Source organism: Macadamia integrifolia, chromosome 3, assembly GCF_013358625.1.
Source record: "Macadamia integrifolia cultivar HAES 741 chromosome 3, SCU_Mint_v3, whole genome shotgun sequence".
NCBI classification, from domain to species: Eukaryota; Viridiplantae; Streptophyta; class Magnoliopsida; order Proteales; family Proteaceae; genus Macadamia; species Macadamia integrifolia.
The window spans coordinates 29,312,135-29,331,007 of record NC_056559.1 but is presented as its reverse complement, the minus strand read 5'-3'; the positions used below and the strand labels follow the sequence as shown (position 1 = coordinate 29,331,007).

General features: G+C 36.5%; 2 protein-coding genes across 3 annotated transcripts; both read left to right on the top strand.

The window, feature by feature from the left end:
- Window positions 1–523: 523 nt before the first annotated feature.
- LOC122073023 (uncharacterized acetyltransferase At3g50280-like) lies at window positions 524–2,467 on the top strand. The gene has a single exon (XM_042637503.1). It carries the CDS (start codon window positions 839–841, stop codon window positions 2,195–2,197), a length of 1,359 nt encoding a protein of 452 aa, XP_042493437.1. The 5' UTR covers window positions 524–838; the 3' UTR covers window positions 2,198–2,467.
- Window positions 2,468–8,164: 5,697 nt separating this feature from the next.
- Window positions 8,165–15,368, top strand: LOC122073197 (sulfate transporter 1.2-like). Of its 2 annotated transcripts, none has more exons than XM_042637738.1 (14): window positions 8,165–8,417; window positions 10,029–10,408; window positions 10,503–10,551; window positions 10,662–10,869; window positions 10,992–11,166; window positions 11,304–11,369; window positions 11,459–11,572; window positions 11,670–11,786; window positions 11,884–12,010; window positions 12,166–12,452; window positions 12,541–12,731; window positions 14,319–14,404; window positions 14,502–14,578; window positions 15,058–15,368. In XM_042637738.1, the coding sequence occupies exons 2-14, from the start codon at window positions 10,073–10,075 to the stop codon at window positions 15,199–15,201; spliced, it is 1,977 nt and encodes a 658-aa protein (XP_042493672.1). In that variant the 5' UTR covers window positions 8,165–8,417; window positions 10,029–10,072; the 3' UTR covers window positions 15,202–15,368. The 2 variants fall into 2 exon arrangements, with proteins under 2 accessions (XP_042493672.1, XP_042493673.1); XM_042637739.1 differs by lacking the exon at window positions 8,165–8,417 and adding an exon at window positions 9,027–9,753.
- The last annotated feature ends 3,505 nt before the right edge of the window (window positions 15,369–18,873 follow it).

The following is an 18,873-nucleotide window of genomic DNA, read 5'->3' as shown; positions in this document are numbered from 1 at the left end:
AAAAAAAAAAAAAAAAAAAAAAAAGAGTCAGAAAATTAGGGAAAAACAAATAATGAAATGTGATGAAGCATACTAACTACTAAAAAGCATTACCAAAAAAGAAAAAAAAAAAAAAAAAAAAACTACTAAAAAGCCCATCAGAAGAAGCACATCAATTTTAAGTCAAATTAAAAGCAATAGAAATAAATAAATAATTAATAATTAAAAATATATATATATAGAATCCCTACCTGTATTTTTTTTTTTTTCGAAAGTATTTTTAACTCACTGAAGAACAAAACTTTGAAAAGGAGTGTTAGATGTCGACATCTTCTTTACCACATATTTTCTTCACATCAATGAAGAAGGCCTCAGAGGCCAACATGACCATGTGGTAAAAGCCTTCTCTTGTGTGATGCTGGTTGACCATCTGATCCCATCGGACACCTCATTCCATGCATCATCAAACGGACTGAAATCCTGTGTCCCGCGACACACTTTGGTATGCAGCGGCTGATAAAAGAATATAAAAAAGGTTAATGAGGCCTAATTCCGACCAGTCCAGCCCAATCCGATCAATCAGGGCAGTAGGGTTGGTTAAATTCAGTAGAATTGATTCTGGGTTAGCAATATCCCAACCTAACATTTGGCTGACCTGGGCTTGGGTCGAGCAAATGGGACCTAGGGTTTTATAAAAATGTAGTCCAACCTGGTATTGGAAAGCTTAACCCGCTACACGTGACTGTCTGAAGCGGAAGAGGTCGTCTCCGGATCTCCGCCCGTGGCCGCGGCGTACTGGTCGTCCCTTCTTCCTGGTGTCCTCTCTCTCTCTCCAACCCCTTACCCGCCCATCCCAGTAATGGCAAGTCGTCCGGCGGTTCGGCACATCTCAAGATGCTCCATAAAACCAGAGTACGTTCCAGAGGAATCAAAGCAGCCTTTCCACTTGAACCCATGGGAGATCTCCTTGCTCAACGGACACTACATCCAGAAGGGTCTTCTCTTTCCCAAACCTAAAGACCCTCCTTCCATTACTACCATCATTAACCAGCTTAAGGATTCCCTTTCTCGCACCCTCGTCCATTTCTTCCCCCTGACCGGCCACCTCATCACGCATAAACAGGACAACCCACCTTCATATTCAATCTCTCTGGATTGTAACAAGAACAACCCAGAAGTGGAATTCGTCCACGCCTTTGCAGATTTGACCATGGCAGACATCCTTTCCCCAATTCATGTTCCCCTCATCGTTCGATCATTCTTTCTGCAAGGAGAAGCTCTAAGCCATGATGGCCACATTTTGCCTTTACTAGCCGTGCAGGTCACAGAGTTAGTAGATGGAATCTTCATAGCATGCTCCTTCAACCATGTCCTAGGTGATGGCACTTCCTTCTGGAATTTCTTCAACTCATGGGCAGAGATATGCAAGCACAATCAAATCTCGCACCCACCAGTCCTTACACGTTGGTTCCTCGATGGCCACTCCCCTGTTATCAATTTACCTTACTCTCACCATAATGAGTTCATTGACAGATTCCAGCCACCGGTGGAGCTCAGAGATAGATTCTTCCATTTCTCACCACAATCCATTGCGAGGCTCAAAGCTAAAGCCAACGCGGAGTCCAACACTAGCACCATATCCTCCTTCCAGGCCTTGTCTGCACTTGTCTGGAGGTCTGTGACACGGGCTCGCCTTCATCTACAGAGCCACCAAAAAACGAGTTGCAGTTTTTCCACTAATAATAGATCAAGATTGAACCCACCATTATCCCCGGACTACTTTGGAAGCTGCGTTCAGCCTGTGATGGCAACGACCACTGTTGGAGAATTGCTCAGCCATGGAATTGGGTGGGGAGCATTGCTATTGCACGAAGCTGTGAAGGGTCATACTGAAAATAAGGTGCGGGAATGGTTGGAGATGTGGATGAAGAGTCCTAAAATTTACCAGTTAAGCAAACTCTTCGATCCCTGCGGCGTCTTTATTGGTAGCTCACCCAGATTCGAGATGTATGGGTGTGACTTTGGGTGGGGAAAAGCAGAGGCTGTTCGAAGTGGGATTGATAATAAGTGCGATGGGAGAGTGATTTCTTACCCAGGGCGCCATGGAGGAGGAAGTGTGGACTTGGAGGTTAGCCTTATGCCAGAGTCCATGACTGCCCTCGAGTTAGACCCAGAGTTTATGGACGCGGTGACACCGGTGTTAGCTTCTTGGTGTTAACGCGACACCAAATGCCATAACCATAGCAATATAGCATTAGTCCCACATGCTCTGCAGCCGAGCGGTAAGGTGCTGACAACATCTGAATACGTATTCCAAGAGCTTCTCAATTATCCGATGGTCATTGTATGGAACTATGGCCTATATCAATGTAATCACTAAAGACGATTTTCACACACTAGTATCTGTGTTTCTGATTCTGAAATCTCTTCTACTGAAAAAAAATAATCATAATAATAAATTCTGAAATCTTCGATTGGCTTTTGTGAATATTATTATTGCTCATCTCCAACCAAGCAAAGTGAGTTAATCAAGTAGAGATTCCCAATAATGACACAGCAGGGATTGGAGGGGTCATCCATCTCCAACCAAGCAAAGGGATTGGAGTGGCCTCTGTCATTATTGGGAGCTCACCCACATGGGGATGGGTGGGGATGGATCCCACACCCTCCATCTGGTGTGGGACCCACATTCTATGGAGGGTGGAGATATATCCCCACGTTTCATGCTCATTAGCAAAGTAGGGTTAACTTAGCAAAGATTTGCAACTGTGATTATAAGGAAAAAAGTGAAAAAAAATGAGATGGTTCCATACATATGGAATCCATCCCTCTTGTAGATTTTGGTTGGATTTATGTGTGTGGATCAAGAGAGTAGAAAATGAGTGAGCACTCAAAAAACACTATTTTTTGTCTTCAAGTCTTTATACATTTCTTTTGAAGAGTATTTCTCTTTGCAACACAAAATGTTAGAATATTCTCCTACGAGGACATGATCTGGCCCTTTGTTAGTTTATTCGTGTTTAAAATGCCTTTAAAACGCCGTCTCGTTTTTTTGCCGTTTTAAACGCTGTTTGTTGAATTTTTCACAGAAAGTCTGTAAAAAATAGGAACGGGGCTATTTGAAGTTTTAAACGTGTATCCATTTTTTTGATAGTAAAAAAACTGATATTAAAAATGGATACGCATTTAAAACTTCAAATGAATATTATCTATATTTGTTTTGATTGTTATCTAGGTATTTAGAGAATTATTATGCCAATTTATGTCTATATATTGGCCTTTTTTTGACACCGTATTATTTAAATATAAACGTTTAAAACATGTATTGTCCGTTTTTTATTTTTTCCCATTTTTACCATATTTGACCGTATTTTTGATCATTTAGTTCACGTTTTGATCCGTTTAAAACATGCCCGTACCGAACAATGTTTTTTTACCATTCCCGTTTTAACTAACAAAGAATTGGCCTCCTTCCAGCATAGAAAAAAGATTTTCTTTATGGGGTTGGTCAAGAGTATAGATTTTCTACCCTCATGGATGTCACCCCACCTGATTAGGGCCAATCAAATTGAATTGGGTTGGGCAGAAATCTTGGGCCTAAATATCCCATCGCACACCTGCCCTGTGAGCTGAGAATCCTAACTCAGGTTCTATCCAGGCTCAGGGGGGCCCTCAGATAGTGGACCAAACATGCACCCCTATACGACATAAAAGAAGTTGTTGCAAACGGAGAAGAAAAAAGTCTTGTTTTTACTTCTAAAAAAAAAAAAAGTCTTTGGCTGAGAAGTAAAAGCTTTCACACAGGTTGACAGCCCCTTCCCCTAATGCCCTTTTTCTTTTTCTCATTTGTAAGGTCATGCTTTTGACATTCAAATCACATTTTTCAATTGTTGAACATGGAACCCAATTTACATCTAACAAAAAAAAAAAAAAAAAGAAGGAATGCAATTTACAAAATAAAAATAATAGAAAATTGCATTGTCACCCCTTGAACTTTGGTCTTTATTCAAAGTCACCCCATGTGTTTTTGTAAATGACACGAACACCCCCTCTAACTTTGAAAAATCACAAACACACCCATGTTGTTAATCTAACTGTTAGTTTATATGGTGAAAGACTATTATATCCTAACCTCAAACATCTAACTTACACTCATAAGAAAAATGTCTATTTTACCCTTTAGGCATCTCCAACATGACCTATCATCAAATCCTGAGTTTTGGTGGAAGGAGAACCTTAGGGCTCCGACGATCTGCAACTATTCGGTGAAATTTCTACTCGAACCCTCTGATGATGATAAGTCTTCCATCTTGCACACGTTTAGAGCTCTCCGACGAAGGTTCTCTCCCTCTCATCTATCTTTATAGAGAATCTGTTTTTCCACCTTGCAAACCCTAGATCATTCTCACTTAACAATCTCTGAAGAATGAAATCATCCTGGAGCTACTGCGAAGCCTGCAATGTCTATCTCAAGCTATTTAATGAATGATATCATCCACGTGTGGGCTAACCCCTCAATTTGTTGTGTTTATTGTAGAGACTTGAAAGTGTTCTAAGTTCTCATCTTCTTTTTTCTGTTTTCACGATTCTACTCGAAAACTTCTGTTTTTACTTTTGGGATTCCTCAGACTCTTGAGACATCCTTATACTGAAAAAAAAAAAAATACAATTTGGGTCTTGGGTTCCCTAATCTGCAATCTTCTCAAGGCTTTCATTGTTATAATTCTACATCTTATCTTATTATCTGCAACTCTAATGTAATTTTTTAACTAGAAAATAGAAATTTCCCTCTCCAAGATGAGGTAAGGATATCCATTAAACTAGGATTTTCCATGTTTGATTTCAATTCATTTACAATATACAATTTTCAAAGGTGAGCATATGGCTATGTACTGTTCATAACATCTGCTCGATGCACCAGCCAATTACCTTTTTTTACATAAGATAACTAGGTATACCATAGTAAGTATTCATCTAAAATGCCTAGTTAAGTATTGTTGCCCATTATTCAATCACCCTTGTACCTTTTCCAAATATGATAATTAGATCTGTTGTTTGTCGTTTTAATGTTCCAAAAGCTCCAAACTCCTATAGTTTGGCTGAAGATCAAAGCATTCTAAAATCCTAGTGTTCTTAGTCATATGAGTGAGATAGTGTGAGTTTAGAAGAAGAAGGGAAAGGGAGGGTAATATTGTCCACTCACAACAGGCAGGGGTGTTTTGGGCATTTTGGAAAAAAACTAATAGAAGTTCTATCACATAACACGGTCTGCTAACGACAGGGATTGATTTGGAATTGTTTGAATTTTCAGGGGGTGTCTTTGGTGTTTCAAAAACTTCAGGGGGTGGAAATGTAATTTTCTCTAAAAATAAAGGAAATGAAACTATGAAAGAACCAGACTTAAAATTAATAAGTTCACAACTCAGTCGCCGCGCTCAAAAATTTTAAAATGCATACATAAATTTATCACTCCATCGCTTTTGGAAATAAAAAATTTTATTCATCAACATGTTCTCGCGTATAGCTGCACATTCTCACTGACCCATGTGCTGGTATAAAGGCCACACAACTCGAAGTGATCTCTTGCAAAGAAAAAAAAAAAAAAAAAGGGAAATTTTCTGTCACTTGGTGATACTTATCCCATATTTACTCAAAGTTTCTTTACTAATTCTCCTTAAAATATATACTTTCATCTCCATTTCCATTGTTAATTTTAAATCCCTAAATTACACCTTCAGGCTATGTTTGGTGGACAAGAGAAGAAAAGAAAAGAGAAGAGTATAAATGAAATGAAATGGTGAGAAAATAAAAAGAGTATGTATATTTGGTAACCAAGAGAAGAAAAGAAAAAAATTCAAAAATTTTGAATTTTAGGAGAGAGATAGGCACATAGGAAATCATTGTGTAATCATTCATTTTTTTGTCTTATTATATTTTTATATTTTCTCCTGTTTTCTTGTGTTTTTTGCACGATTTTTATTTGGGGAGCAAAAGAAAATTTCACAATTCCCAAAAGGAATTTTGAATTTCAAAAGGTGAATCTTCTCTTGGGTGAAGACAAACCAAGTGCAAAGAGAATGTTTTTTGAATTTTGAATTTCAAAATACTCTATCAAGTATGATATGATCAGGGACACCAAGTTGGGGGGAGGGGAAAGAGAATGTTGTTGCACCACTACTTGAATTATGCCACGGTGGTGGGGCAACTCCCACAAATTGTGGTGAGGAGAAGCATAAGGCAGGTTAGGACAAGGGTTGTAAAGGTGTAGGGGTAGGGGTAGGAGTAGAGGTGGTGGCGGGGAGGAGGGTAAGGGAGATAGTGAGAAAGAAGTCAATTCAGATCATGTCTAGTTACTAGGTCGTCCAGAGAGGCATCTGGCTGTTGGGAAGACCAGGATATGCATGTGTAGAACTGTAGTTATGGAAGAGTAGGGGAACATGGATAATTTGGGGATTTAAAATTCACAGTGGAAAATGGAGAGGTGAAAGTTTGATTTTACCGGAGAAGGGAATGATTTTCCAAAAGAACATTAGAAAACTTTTCAAAAATAAAATAAAATGAAGAGGTTGACAATCTTGAAATTACTTCTAAGCCCAGTTTCTAGATAGATTCCTAATTTCTAAGGAATTACTAATCTCAAACACACCCCCTCTTTCAGGCTGTGTTTGGTAGCCAAGAGAAGAAAAGAAAAAAAATTCACTTTTTGTATTTTTTTCTTGGGTTAAGAATTTCTTTTTGCACTTGGTATGTCTTCACCCAAGAGAAGACTCAACTTTTGAAATTCAAGATTCCTCTTGGGAATTGTGAAGCTTTCTTTTACTCCCAAAAAAAAATATTTTATAAAAAACACTAGAAAACATGAGAAAATATGAAACATAATAAGACAAAAAACTGAATAATTACACAATGATTTCCTATGTGTCTATCTCTCTTTTAAAATTCAAAAATTTTTGAACTTTTTTTTCTTCTTTTCTTTTCTTATCTTGGTAACCAAACATACATACTCTTTAAATTTTCTCATAATTTCATTTCATTTCTTCTCTTTTCTTTTCTAGATTCTTTTTTCTTTGCTTTTTTTCTTTTCTTCTCTTGGCTACCAAACATAGCCTCAGTGTGAAAATCGTTTGCAACCTATGCACGCGATCCACGGTGGTTGGGAACCCTTTGGGGCGCATGTCTAAATACTCTCAGCCGTCCGATGCTCACTGCAGAAGATATGGACTCTTTCATCCTTACTTTCATCGGATATCAAAGCCTCTCTAATTTATGCCGGCACAACACTCCCCCCCCCCAAATAATGTGTTATAATATATATTTAATATGCCATGGTATAATCAAAAACTGCATTTTTATCAGTATACAATCTACTTAGTGTGTTGGATTAATTTAATTGGCATTCAAAACAATGAGCAAATTACCTCTAGAATTACTTACAGGCTTGTAGCACTCAATCTTTGAATCAAAAGAAATATTAATGATATTTTGCAATCACCTTATTTAATCTTTAAAAGGGTTAATCAGATTAATTTTGACGGTTTAAACGATTCGATTTTCATAGTTTCAATTCGGTTTGAAACCACGCGTTAAATGGCTTGGTTCAGTTTCAACCCATTTAGCTAATCAACCTGAAACTTGAAACTATAACCGAACCATTTACTAAACGGTTTTACGGTTTCAGTGTAAACGGCCCGATTTGATTTCGACAAGCGGTTTCAATTTCAAATTCACATCCTTAACTGTACCATACCACTTGCTATGCCAACGGCCGACCCCTCCCACCCCCCCACCCCAAGAAAAAAAAAAATCCAAAATTCCAAGTTCAACTACGCAGTCACAACGAACATGGCAGTGATTACGTCCAAGCGAAGATTCATCCTACTCAGAGACGACCAGGGAAGCCAGAAATAGAATCATTGCGACCGTTGGTAAAGCTAGGAAGGTCGTTACCTCTTTGTTTGACTTTTCAACGCACGTATTAACAGTCTGGCATGTCCGTTAATTTCTACCACTGAAGATGGGACCCTGAAGATGTTCATCGTAATTGGAATTCGGATCCATGGGTTTGGGTTTTTTCACAAACCATAGAAAGATTTCAAAACCAAAAGAGGGACCAGAGTCATCCAAGTGTTAGGCATTAGTAATGGCTATTTAGTATCATCTTATTCTTCCTTGTCGATCTGTTTTTGTTGCCCTCTTGTCAAAACTCTTTTCAAAAAATATTTTTTTTCTTGGTTGCCCTCTTCTTGGTGTTCAATGTCCATTGGTTTGGAGTTAAACAAACAAGATAAGAGAAACATTAATGCTGTAGATTCATTGAACCTGGATAGATTTTGGGTTTTGTTCATGGACTTCTGCCCTGTTTTTTTTTTTCCCCCAAGATTGTGTTTCAGTAATCATTCCAGGAAGACAAGAACCATTGAGAGGGGCAGACAGAAAAGGTGAGATGGTGATGAAATTAGTTCTATTTGTTCTGTTCTTCTTCCTTATCTGTTATCAACTTAAAGAGAAAAGGGAAGAAAAAGAACAGTTTTATCTATTTTAATTTTTTTCAACTTTCTCTGTACTTCTATTGCTATTGGTGTGTACCTTCTTTTGGATTTTCTACTATGATTCTGATTTTGATTTTAAGGAGAATAATATATTATATCATTGCAAAAGGTATTATCTTACCTACCACTGAGTGGTTTTCATGAAAAGCTCTCAATTTTCTTTTTCCCCTCTAGAAGGTCAAATTAGATTTCCCTGGTATTACTTTTTCTTTCGTTCTCTCTCTTATGTGCCATGCAGACTTGCAAAGAATATTCAAACCCATATGCAGAAAATCTAGTTTCTTTTGGGTTATTATTTTGTCTAATATAAAATTATGTGTTTGATTGAATGAGCCAAGTTGGCCTGAACAGGACTTAATAGTATTTCGGCTGTGATTTCTTTCTTTATTTTGATTATTTTCTAATTTGATCTCAAAGTCTACACAGACCTCAGAAATTATACCTGAGACTGCAATGTTTTGATTTTCACAATTATTGAAACTAAACACATACAATGGATGTTGCCAATTTGACTGTTTCTTATGGTTGAAAGTTGTAATTTGCTTTTGTTTCTCACACCCAACTTCCTAACCAGACTATTCAACTGCTGCAGCACAATAATCTCTAAGATGACAAATATGTTGCATTAGATCTCACAAGTCAACAACTCTCTATAGTAATTAACCTTTCTACATATGTGTTTAATTATATATAATTTGACTGTTTCTTATGGTTGAAAGTTTTAATTTGCTTTTGTTTCTCAAACCCAACTTCCTAACCAGACTATTCAACTGCTGCAACACAATAATCTCTAAGATGACAAATATGTTGCATCAGATCTCACAAGTCAACAACTCTCTAAAGTAATCAACCTTTCTACAAATGTATTTAATTATGTTTACATGATAAATATCAACTCCTATGTCACTCATTTGATTTTGTATCATGTGAATGCAGCTTATAATTATAGTTTGAAATTGTAATCCATCTTTAATTTGGTTGCATACCTTGTATGTGGCATGTGAGAGTTCTAGAACATCCTTGATAGCCATTCGTGTGGCTTTCCTTCAGTTTTAGAAGTTTGACTTTTAAGTTTAATTGAAAGTTAAAAGGAACATATATAAGGATGCTGATATAGAAGGCTTTTCATTTTGGTAGCATCTAACAAAGTGTTAGCATCTGTTCACTTTGACACTTTGTTTGGATTTATGATAGTTGAGGAACAATTTCTCTCAGCTGAACTCGGGTACGATCCTTACTCCTTTTTTGTGATATCTGTAGTTTTGCTTTAGATTGGATATTATTTTTCAGTTGTAGGATAAACCAAGGTCCATAGCCTCAAATGGCATTATGGGTTACTTTTTAGCTGCAAATGTTAATGGCTTGACATACTATGCTCCTTGAAGATGATGTCAACCTCCTCATTTAAACTGTAGTATTTTGTGATATGTTATTTATTGTCACAGCAAAGAAGTTGAATACTTTCTGATCCATGGTTTTCTGGTTTTTGCTGCTTTACAGGTGAATGTATCTGAGTTGATCTTTGTCAATAGTTTCTGTTTCCAATGGCTCACCTCCCCGGGGAACAGTTTGAAAAGAAAGATATGGACATTGCAAATCAGCCATCATCATGCATTCACCCAGATGACTCGCTACATGTTCACAAGGTGGGTATGGCCCCAAGGCAGAAATTCCTCAAGGAGTTTACAGATATGTTGAAGGAAACATTCTTCTCAGATGACCCTCTACGCGATTTCAAGGACCAACCTCGATCAAGAAAAATTATCCTCGGCTTCCAATCTGTTTTCCCAATTTTGCAATGGGGGAGAGACTACAATTTAATTAAATTCAGAGGAGATCTCATTGCTGGACTCACCATTGCAAGCCTTTGTATTCCTCAGGTAAATGAAATGCTCCAAAATGTCTACAAAGATAAGAACCAAATTTCATGTCCATATATGAATGTAACTCTTCTTTTTTACATTTTTAAAATAGGACATTGGGTATTCAAAGCTTGCAAATCTTGATCCTCAATATGGGCTGTGTAAGTTTCTATATTGCTGTTCAACACTTTACATTGGCTCATATACCTTTATGGATTTACATGTTCTGATTATTGCTTTTCTATTTCTTTTTATTTTTGGATTGTTGCAGACTCCAGCTTTGTTCCACCACTAATTTATGCTTTCATGGGGAGCTCGAGAGATATTGCCATTGGACCAGTTGCTGTGGTGTCTCTCTTGCTGGGAACTATGCTCCAGGATGAGATTGATCCAAGTAAAAATGCAGCTGACTATCGTAGGCTGGCATTCACAGCTACTTTTTTTGCTGGAATCACTCAAGCAGCACTTGGAATTCTCAGGTTATGATTCATTATTGAGTTTATTTGTTGTTTTTTGCTCCTTTGATTGCATCCGATACCTGATGCTTAACAGTTAAAAAGAATTTAACATGGCTAAAATGGTTCTTATGTTCCATGTTCAGATTGGGATTCTTAATTGACTTCCTATCTCATGCTGCCATTGTTGGGTTCATGGGAGGGGCTGCCATTACGATTGCACTTCAACAGCTTAAAGGTTTTCTTGGCATAAAGAACTTTACCAAAAAAAGTGATATTATTTCAGTTATGCACTCAACATGGGGCTCAGTACATCATGGTGTAAGCAATCTCTCCCTTTCATTCTTTTAATGGATTAGCCATATTAGTGGGTGCAAGCATATAATTTGACCTTATGCATTATCCAATTGATCCATTGTTTCAAATCGAAGTAACTGAACTTTACTGCTTTTTTTTAGTGGAACTGGCAGACTATACTCATAGGGGCATCATTCTTGGCTTTCCTTCTGTTTGCCAAATACATTGTGAGTCTCAATTCACATACCTCTATTTACCTGGATTTTATAGGGTTGAAAGTCCTTGTCCAAGCCTTACATGGTTTGATGGAAAACAGGGAAAGAAGAATAAGAAATTTTTCTTGGTACCAGCAATTGCTCCATTGATCTCTGTTATCATTTCCACCTTTTTTGTGTATATTACGCGTGCAGATGAGAAGGGTGTCCAAATTGTAAGTATTAGGTTCTGTTTTTTCTTCATTTTCCTGAATTTCCAATTCAAAAACAGAAACAACTTTTGTAACCTAATACTTCTGGTAATTTATGAAGGTGAACCATATAGAAAAAGGTGTCAATCCGTCATCAGTGGATGATATATATTTCACCGGAAAGTACCTAGGGATAGGTATTAAGATCGGTGTTGTGGCCGGATTTATAGCATTAACGGTAAGCCAACTTTGCTGCCCATCTTTCAGGTTTATCAGAAAAGGTCCAGGTGATTAGAATTTCCTGCATCTAAAGACAAATGCTTTGGACTGATCAGGAAGCTATAGCAATTGGGAGAACATTTGCATCCATGAAGGACTATCAAATTGATGGGAACAAAGAAATGGTGGCACTAGGACTAATGAATGTTGTTGGTTCAATGACTTCTTGCTATGTGGCTACAGGTATGAAAAGAATCTAGAAAAGAATTTTCTTGCTATAAAATTGCTCCATGATAATCTACAGAGTACAGAGTAAAACAATTAGATGGCACACTAGTGTGTCTGAAAGTAAATGAAGAGATTATATTGTGGACTAATGAACTTTTCTTCACTTGCAGGTTCTTTCTCTCGCTCGGCTGTAAACTACATGGCAGGCTGCCAAACTACTGTCTCCAACATTGTGATGTCCTGTGTTGTTTTACTAACCTTAGAACTGATCACACCTCTATTTAAGTATACCCCAAACGCCATTCTTGCTTCTATCATTATATCTGCAGTGATTGGCCTCATCGACATTGAGGCAGCTTTGCTCATATGGAAGATCGATAAATTTGACTTTGTTGCTTGTATGGGAGCCTTCCTTGGTGTAGTTTTTGTTTCTGTTGAGATTGGACTCTTAATTGCGGTAACAAAATCAAATTTGTAACCTCTTAAATTTTGTGAATACCTGTCTATTTGTATCAACTGAAAGGTGCCTCTGTTGTTTATGACAGGTTAGCATATCTTTCGCTAAAATACTCCTACAAGTGACCAGGCCACGGACTGCAATACTTGGAAATATACCTAGAACAACAGTCTACAGGAATGTCCAACAATATCCAGAGGCAACCAAGGTTCCTGGGATTTTGATCGTGAGGGTTGATTCAGCAATATATTTTTCCAACTCCAACTATGTTAAGGAGAGGTAAGGATGATCTTTAAAGTCATTCTCCATCTTGATGCATTTTACTTGTGTTCTCTCATGTCTTCTTTCAGCTAGTACATGTAATTTACTGCTTTATGAACTACGAAATAATCAAAGTCGAGGAGTAATTAGAGCCAACTATCCATACATCCACCACTATTCTCATTATTTCGCGCTACACATGCAGTGATCCTATAGAAAGTTTAGACAATGTTTTCTAGGCCTTCCCAATGGCTATTCTTGGAAGGAAAGGTTAATCAGACTGGAAAATCCTGAAGATGAGCTTACGTCCCATTTGTGAGTTTTCCTTTAGACAATCCAAAATTCAAGAATCTAAAAAGATTGGATGGCTAGGGATTATCCAATGTAGTTAGTAACAGCTTGTTTGACTATCTGGCACGGAGGGCACTATCCTTGACATGAAGGATTGATTGGCCCTTTTCTACTTGGTGGATTCGGAGCTCCTATTATTCTGATTTCATGTGTTCTACACGTATGAATGCATAGTCTTTCTTGCCCTCAAAAAAAAAAAAAAAAAAAAAAAAAGAAAAAGAAGAAGAAGAAGAAGAAGAAGAAGAAGGAAAAAGAAAGAAAGAAAGAAAGAAAAGGTGTCGAAAATCCTTAATTTGATTTGTGTTTGTATCCATTTAGGGGAGTCCAATATTTGAAAAGTTAGTTTCCAGAAAATATCAGAATTTGTTTGAATACTAATCGGATGCGGATATGGATACTTCAATTTCAGACCAGATATATTTTATAATATTAAAATACCGTTGTCAATTTACAGTTTATTCCGAGTAATTAAACAAGAAATTAAATGAAAAAAAAAAGAAGATACATGGGGGCATCTATGTAATTTTAGGTATGACACTTCAACATCAATCTTAGTGGGGTAGTGGATTCAGCCCTTCACCTTCTCGTTTCTCAATTCTCGGTCATTCAACCCAAAGAGTGAGATTGTAGCACCACCCTCTCCAGACTCATGACTCCAACTCCACCCTCCATCTCCATTAGGGACGTAAAGGGATAGTCAAAAATTCGTATTTGATTTGTTTCCTATCCATTTAGGGGGGTCCATATTTAAAAAAAAATTATTTCTAGAAACTATTTGAATCCATTAAAAAACTAATCGGATGTGGATACAAATTTTACATTCTATTCGTATCCAAATCATTTACATCTCTATGCATAGGCTGATAAGAAGTTAATTAGATGTCTTGCTTATTATTTTATTTTTATTTTTTTGGGGATGGGAGAGTGGGACTTTTTCTGGTACATCAGTTATTTAGATGTGCCTTAATCTTGTCATCCCAAGATATACCCTTTAGAGTATTACTTCTATCTTCGTGGCAAAAGGTGGTCCTCTCTTATTCAAAAGTATCAACCTTTTTGCAGTCTTAGGTTGTGTTTGCTATGAATTCTCAGAATAGATTATGGGTCTAGAATGCATTCTAATTCCCGATGATGCTCTATTTTTTCTCTTAAAAACGTATTCTAGATCTAGAATCCATTCCAAAAATATGTAGTCCAATTTCTCAAAGAAACATGCAAGGACCCAGGACCACACTCAAATCCCCTTTCTTGCAGGATCTTGCGGTGGCTAATAGATGAGGATGAACAATTGAAAACAAATGATCTACCAAGAATCCAGTTCTTGCTAATCGAGATGTCACGTAAGAAATCATAACCTGGTATCTTATGCCATCTCTTTTCTATTATGAACCATGTTGATAACTCATCTTATCACAATTGTGTTTGTGTATGTTGCAGCCGTTACCAACATTGACACTAGTGGCATCCATGCCTTGGAAGAGTTGTACCGGAGTCTCCATAAGAGAGGTGTTCAAGTAAGCCAATTAAACAAATGACCTTCCTATATAAACACTAATTCAATCCCACTGGGTAGAGTATCCTTTACATACTTGTTTTCAACCAAAAGCTCATCATTAGGCTCAATATGTTACTGGGGATAATAATACATAGCTTGTTAGGCATTCTGGCTAGTAAGAGAATGCCTAAATGACGCCTCTATTGGTGTATTTAGAACTTGACACTTTCATTTAATTACCCATTGTCTTATTTTCAAAAGCATTTAATGCATTTTTTTCAATGAGGGTAAACTATCATTTCACATAGGAACTATATTAAATGACTTTCAACTTTCTGAAAACTCTTAACCCATGCATTAAATGACATAGAGACCAAAACATAGGGAAAAAAAAAGAAGTAAGGTTACAAATTTATTGACACCTTGGGGGCGTCAATAAGAAAATCTCAAAAATGGAAACTAGAAAGTACCTGATTGATCTCACATTGTTATTGTCAGCTTGTCATAGCAAATCCTGGGCCGGTGGTGATAGAGAAGCTTCATGCATCAAAATTTACAGATTTGATTGGCGATAACCATATCTTCCTCACAGTCGCAGATGCCGTGATGACATGTGCCCCAAAGATGAAAGAAGAAGCCTGATGAGAAGATTTTGACCATTGATGCCTACCTGCCTCGCCTCAACTCTTTTGTTTAGTCTATCCAATGCATCTTGATCTAATTCTACGGCCAAGAGCCTTCAAAAAGAATCAAGAGGAGCCATAAAGTGTATATATCTGAAATGAGACTGAAAGGGGGGTTTTTTTTTTGTGGGGGTGGGGTGGTGGTGGTGGTGGTTCCCTTTCACCTTTGTAAAGATTAGCATTACAAGGAATAGAATCACTCATTTTGAGATTATAGGCACCATAAACTGTCAAGTTGGAATCGGCAGATAATCATGGGAAGACCTATATTTATGGTTCTTGCATGATTATTACATATGTAAACAAGCACATATAAAGCTATGGAGAGAGTTTTCCTTCAAGGTGCATGGGAAGGTTCACCACACCATCTTAGGGTTAGGGTTCACAAACCCCTATAGGGTTTAGTATGTTCTCCAAAATATCCTCATGATACCCTTCTATATGCATTTGAAGCCTCAAGGTCAAGAGATTCCTCTTCACCGTGGCATAAGGAAAACTCGGTCAATGAATTGTCATACATTGTAAATTAAGGCTGTGGCAGCTTCAGCTTGAAGAGTCGACACCTAGGGGAGGAGGTTGTAGGATCAAACCCTGTCGTATGCAAGTATGTGCGGGTGGAGTAGGTGGCCAATATTGGCCCTACTAGTGCTCAGTAGGTTGACAATTGGCCAACAATGCTCAATAGGATAGAGTAATTAAAAAAAAATTAAGGTTGTTTTTGGTATGCACTTTTTGAATAGATTATGAGTGAAATCTAATTATTCTTTATTTTCTTGCTTCATAATGCATTAGGGAGAGAGAGAGAGAGAGAGAGGGTGGAAATTTGTTGCTACTTGGGTTGTGGGAACTTTCCTACTTTTTGGGTTCGCAGCTAAAGAATTAAATCTAGAAGGATATTTTGAAAAATACAAAAACCTAAGAGGGTGTTTATAAACTCAAAAGAGAAGCAAATTATTTCATTTCTTTGGCTACAAGCCCAGGAGGCAAGAAATATCCTAAAAACCCAGGTTTTTTTTTTTTTTTTTTGGATAAAGAGAACTCTATTGATTTGCACGTGATGGATATTGCTAGCATGCATATGTTGAGAAGTGATAAGGATGTAAAACTTCATATCAAATAATTTCAGTAGTTTGTGATAACATACAATACAAATAGGAAAACCCAATAAATAAAGAGCAAATTTCTGTATCAGAGAAGTGAAAGTGTTTGCCAGGAATAATAATAATAATAATAATAATAATAATAATAATAATAATTATTATTATTATTATTATTAGAGAAGTGAAAGTTTCTCCCCCAATGGATCCACCTTTCATTTTTATTGGGGTATATCAAAGGTCTTTATATCTATCTCTCTCCTCCTCAATACAAGAGATATGGATATCTTTACATAAAGGGGGGAAAGAGCTAGACCCATGAGAGTGTTTGCACTTTGCAAAGGCCACACTCCTGGTCGGAGTTCTTTTTTCCCATTACTTATTGGGTAACAACATGATTACCCATTTTGAGGTTTCCCTTTACAAAATAAACCCACCCTATGCTTTAGTTAACAAAGATACATAAAATTAAGATTTTGGGTTTACATTATTACTATACAAAACTGTGATTATCCTTCATCCTTCATCTTTCATATGGATGGAGATCATTTATGGTGCAACACATTGTGTAGCACAGATCCAAGGGTTAGGAGCATCTTGGGCTATGTGTCCATGTTTTAGGTTGCATGTCTGAGGGCTCCCAACCCTTGAATCTACATTCTACAGTACACGACACATCACTCCCTTGTATTTTTTTTTTTTTTGAAACCACCCTCTTGTATCGGAAGCGTCCACTTCTTGTAATGTGATTATCTTTTCTAAAGATGCATATTTATCTAAATGTATCTATCAAGACAGAAAGGTGTGTATTATCAAGATAATGAGACATGTCTTCTGTCTATTCAAAAGCTATAATTATCAAACCTTGCAGTCTTTGTAAATATTCTCTCCCTTCCTCTCTTATTATAATATTGACAGGTAGTGTAGCCATATTCATCACTTCTGTGAAGGGCATTATATCCTCGAGTCACCCTTTTAAGCTCTATTTTATATTCTATTTAAAACCATTTCTTTTTCTCCAACAATTGTAGGTTTCATTTGCATCTTATGAAATTTATATCGACAGAGAGCATACTAATATGCTAAAGAAAGTTTTTGAAGCAGACCATAACTGATATAAGCATTGGGCAAAAGTAAGGGTGTTAATTGATTCGATTTTGATGTAGACGATTCAATTTGGTTCGGTGTAAGATTTTTTAGGTAAAATCAAAATCAAATCATTTAATAAATGGTTTCATATAATAATTTTTTTATGTTTTCTAATTTTTATTCAAACGACTTCTTTACCTTTAATTTTTTTTGGTGAAATGACTGTAAATTGTAACATTTGTTAAATGTTTTTTTCAATAGTTGTTTAAGGTAAACTTTTTTTTTTTTATTTTAATTGAAATGTATATAAACTTAACACTGAATGACTTAAATTTACTATATATATGTTAATCGATTTAATGGTTTACCAGCTGTTTAAAATTTAAAACCAAAACCGAATCATAGTTTCAATTTTAAAACCAAAATCGAAACATTTAATAAATGGTTTCACGGTTTTTGTGTAAACGATTTGGTTCAATTTTCATAAACGGTTTCGGTTTCAAATTCACGTCCTTAGGTAAAAGATCACCACTGCATATATAGCTTCTACATCAATGTGGGGTCTAATGAGAGCACACATAGAGACATCACAAGGATGGAGTTTTGTGATTTCATAGAGACAAAGTGTTAATTTTGCACCCCTTTATCTGGGTATAGTATCCACGTAACTAGAAAGCGTTCTTTTCCCCTAAAACATTATAGCATAAAGAAAAGAAAAAAGATCTCTTTTCTTATCCCCCACCAGCCACTCCCTCTCTCTCTCTCTCTCTCTCTCTCTCTCTCTCTCTCTCTATTTTGATTTCTTTGCTTTGAGTTAGCTTTTTTAGTCATTTTTTGATGGGGATAACTCCTAATGGGCAGGGCATTTGCCATTGTATAGTCGGTTCTAAGTTTATCTGTTGAATCTGTTTTGTTTTGCATTTAATATCTTTTTTTTTTTTTTTTTCATTCATTAAAATGTATATATATATATATATATATATCACTTTTGTTCAAAACAACAAGGAAGTATATGAACTCAACTACCCATGAGGATTAGAACCTCTCAATCTAAACGAATTTGGATCAAGTCTTTATACGAGAACTTGGGTTTTGATTTTCGTACAACTAAGAGGTGGACATAACTCACTTATTATCTGATCCCTTAATTTTTTTTGACCTGATTCCTAGCTTTTCTTATATTTTCTCATATTCTTTTTCCACACACTCTCTCTCCTCATGGTTTATCAAAAATTTTTCATTTTGATTAGAATTTAATTGAGACTTTTTGCCCACCCCCTTATCTCTCTCCCCCCCCCCCCCTTTTAAGTTCTCTCTCTCTCTCTCTCTCTCTCTTCATTAATATTTTATTTCAAAACTCACTTAAAACCAGTCTCTGCCATATCAATACAAAGCAACCAAATAAAAAAAATAAAAAATAAAAATTTTACTCATCCATAGAGAAT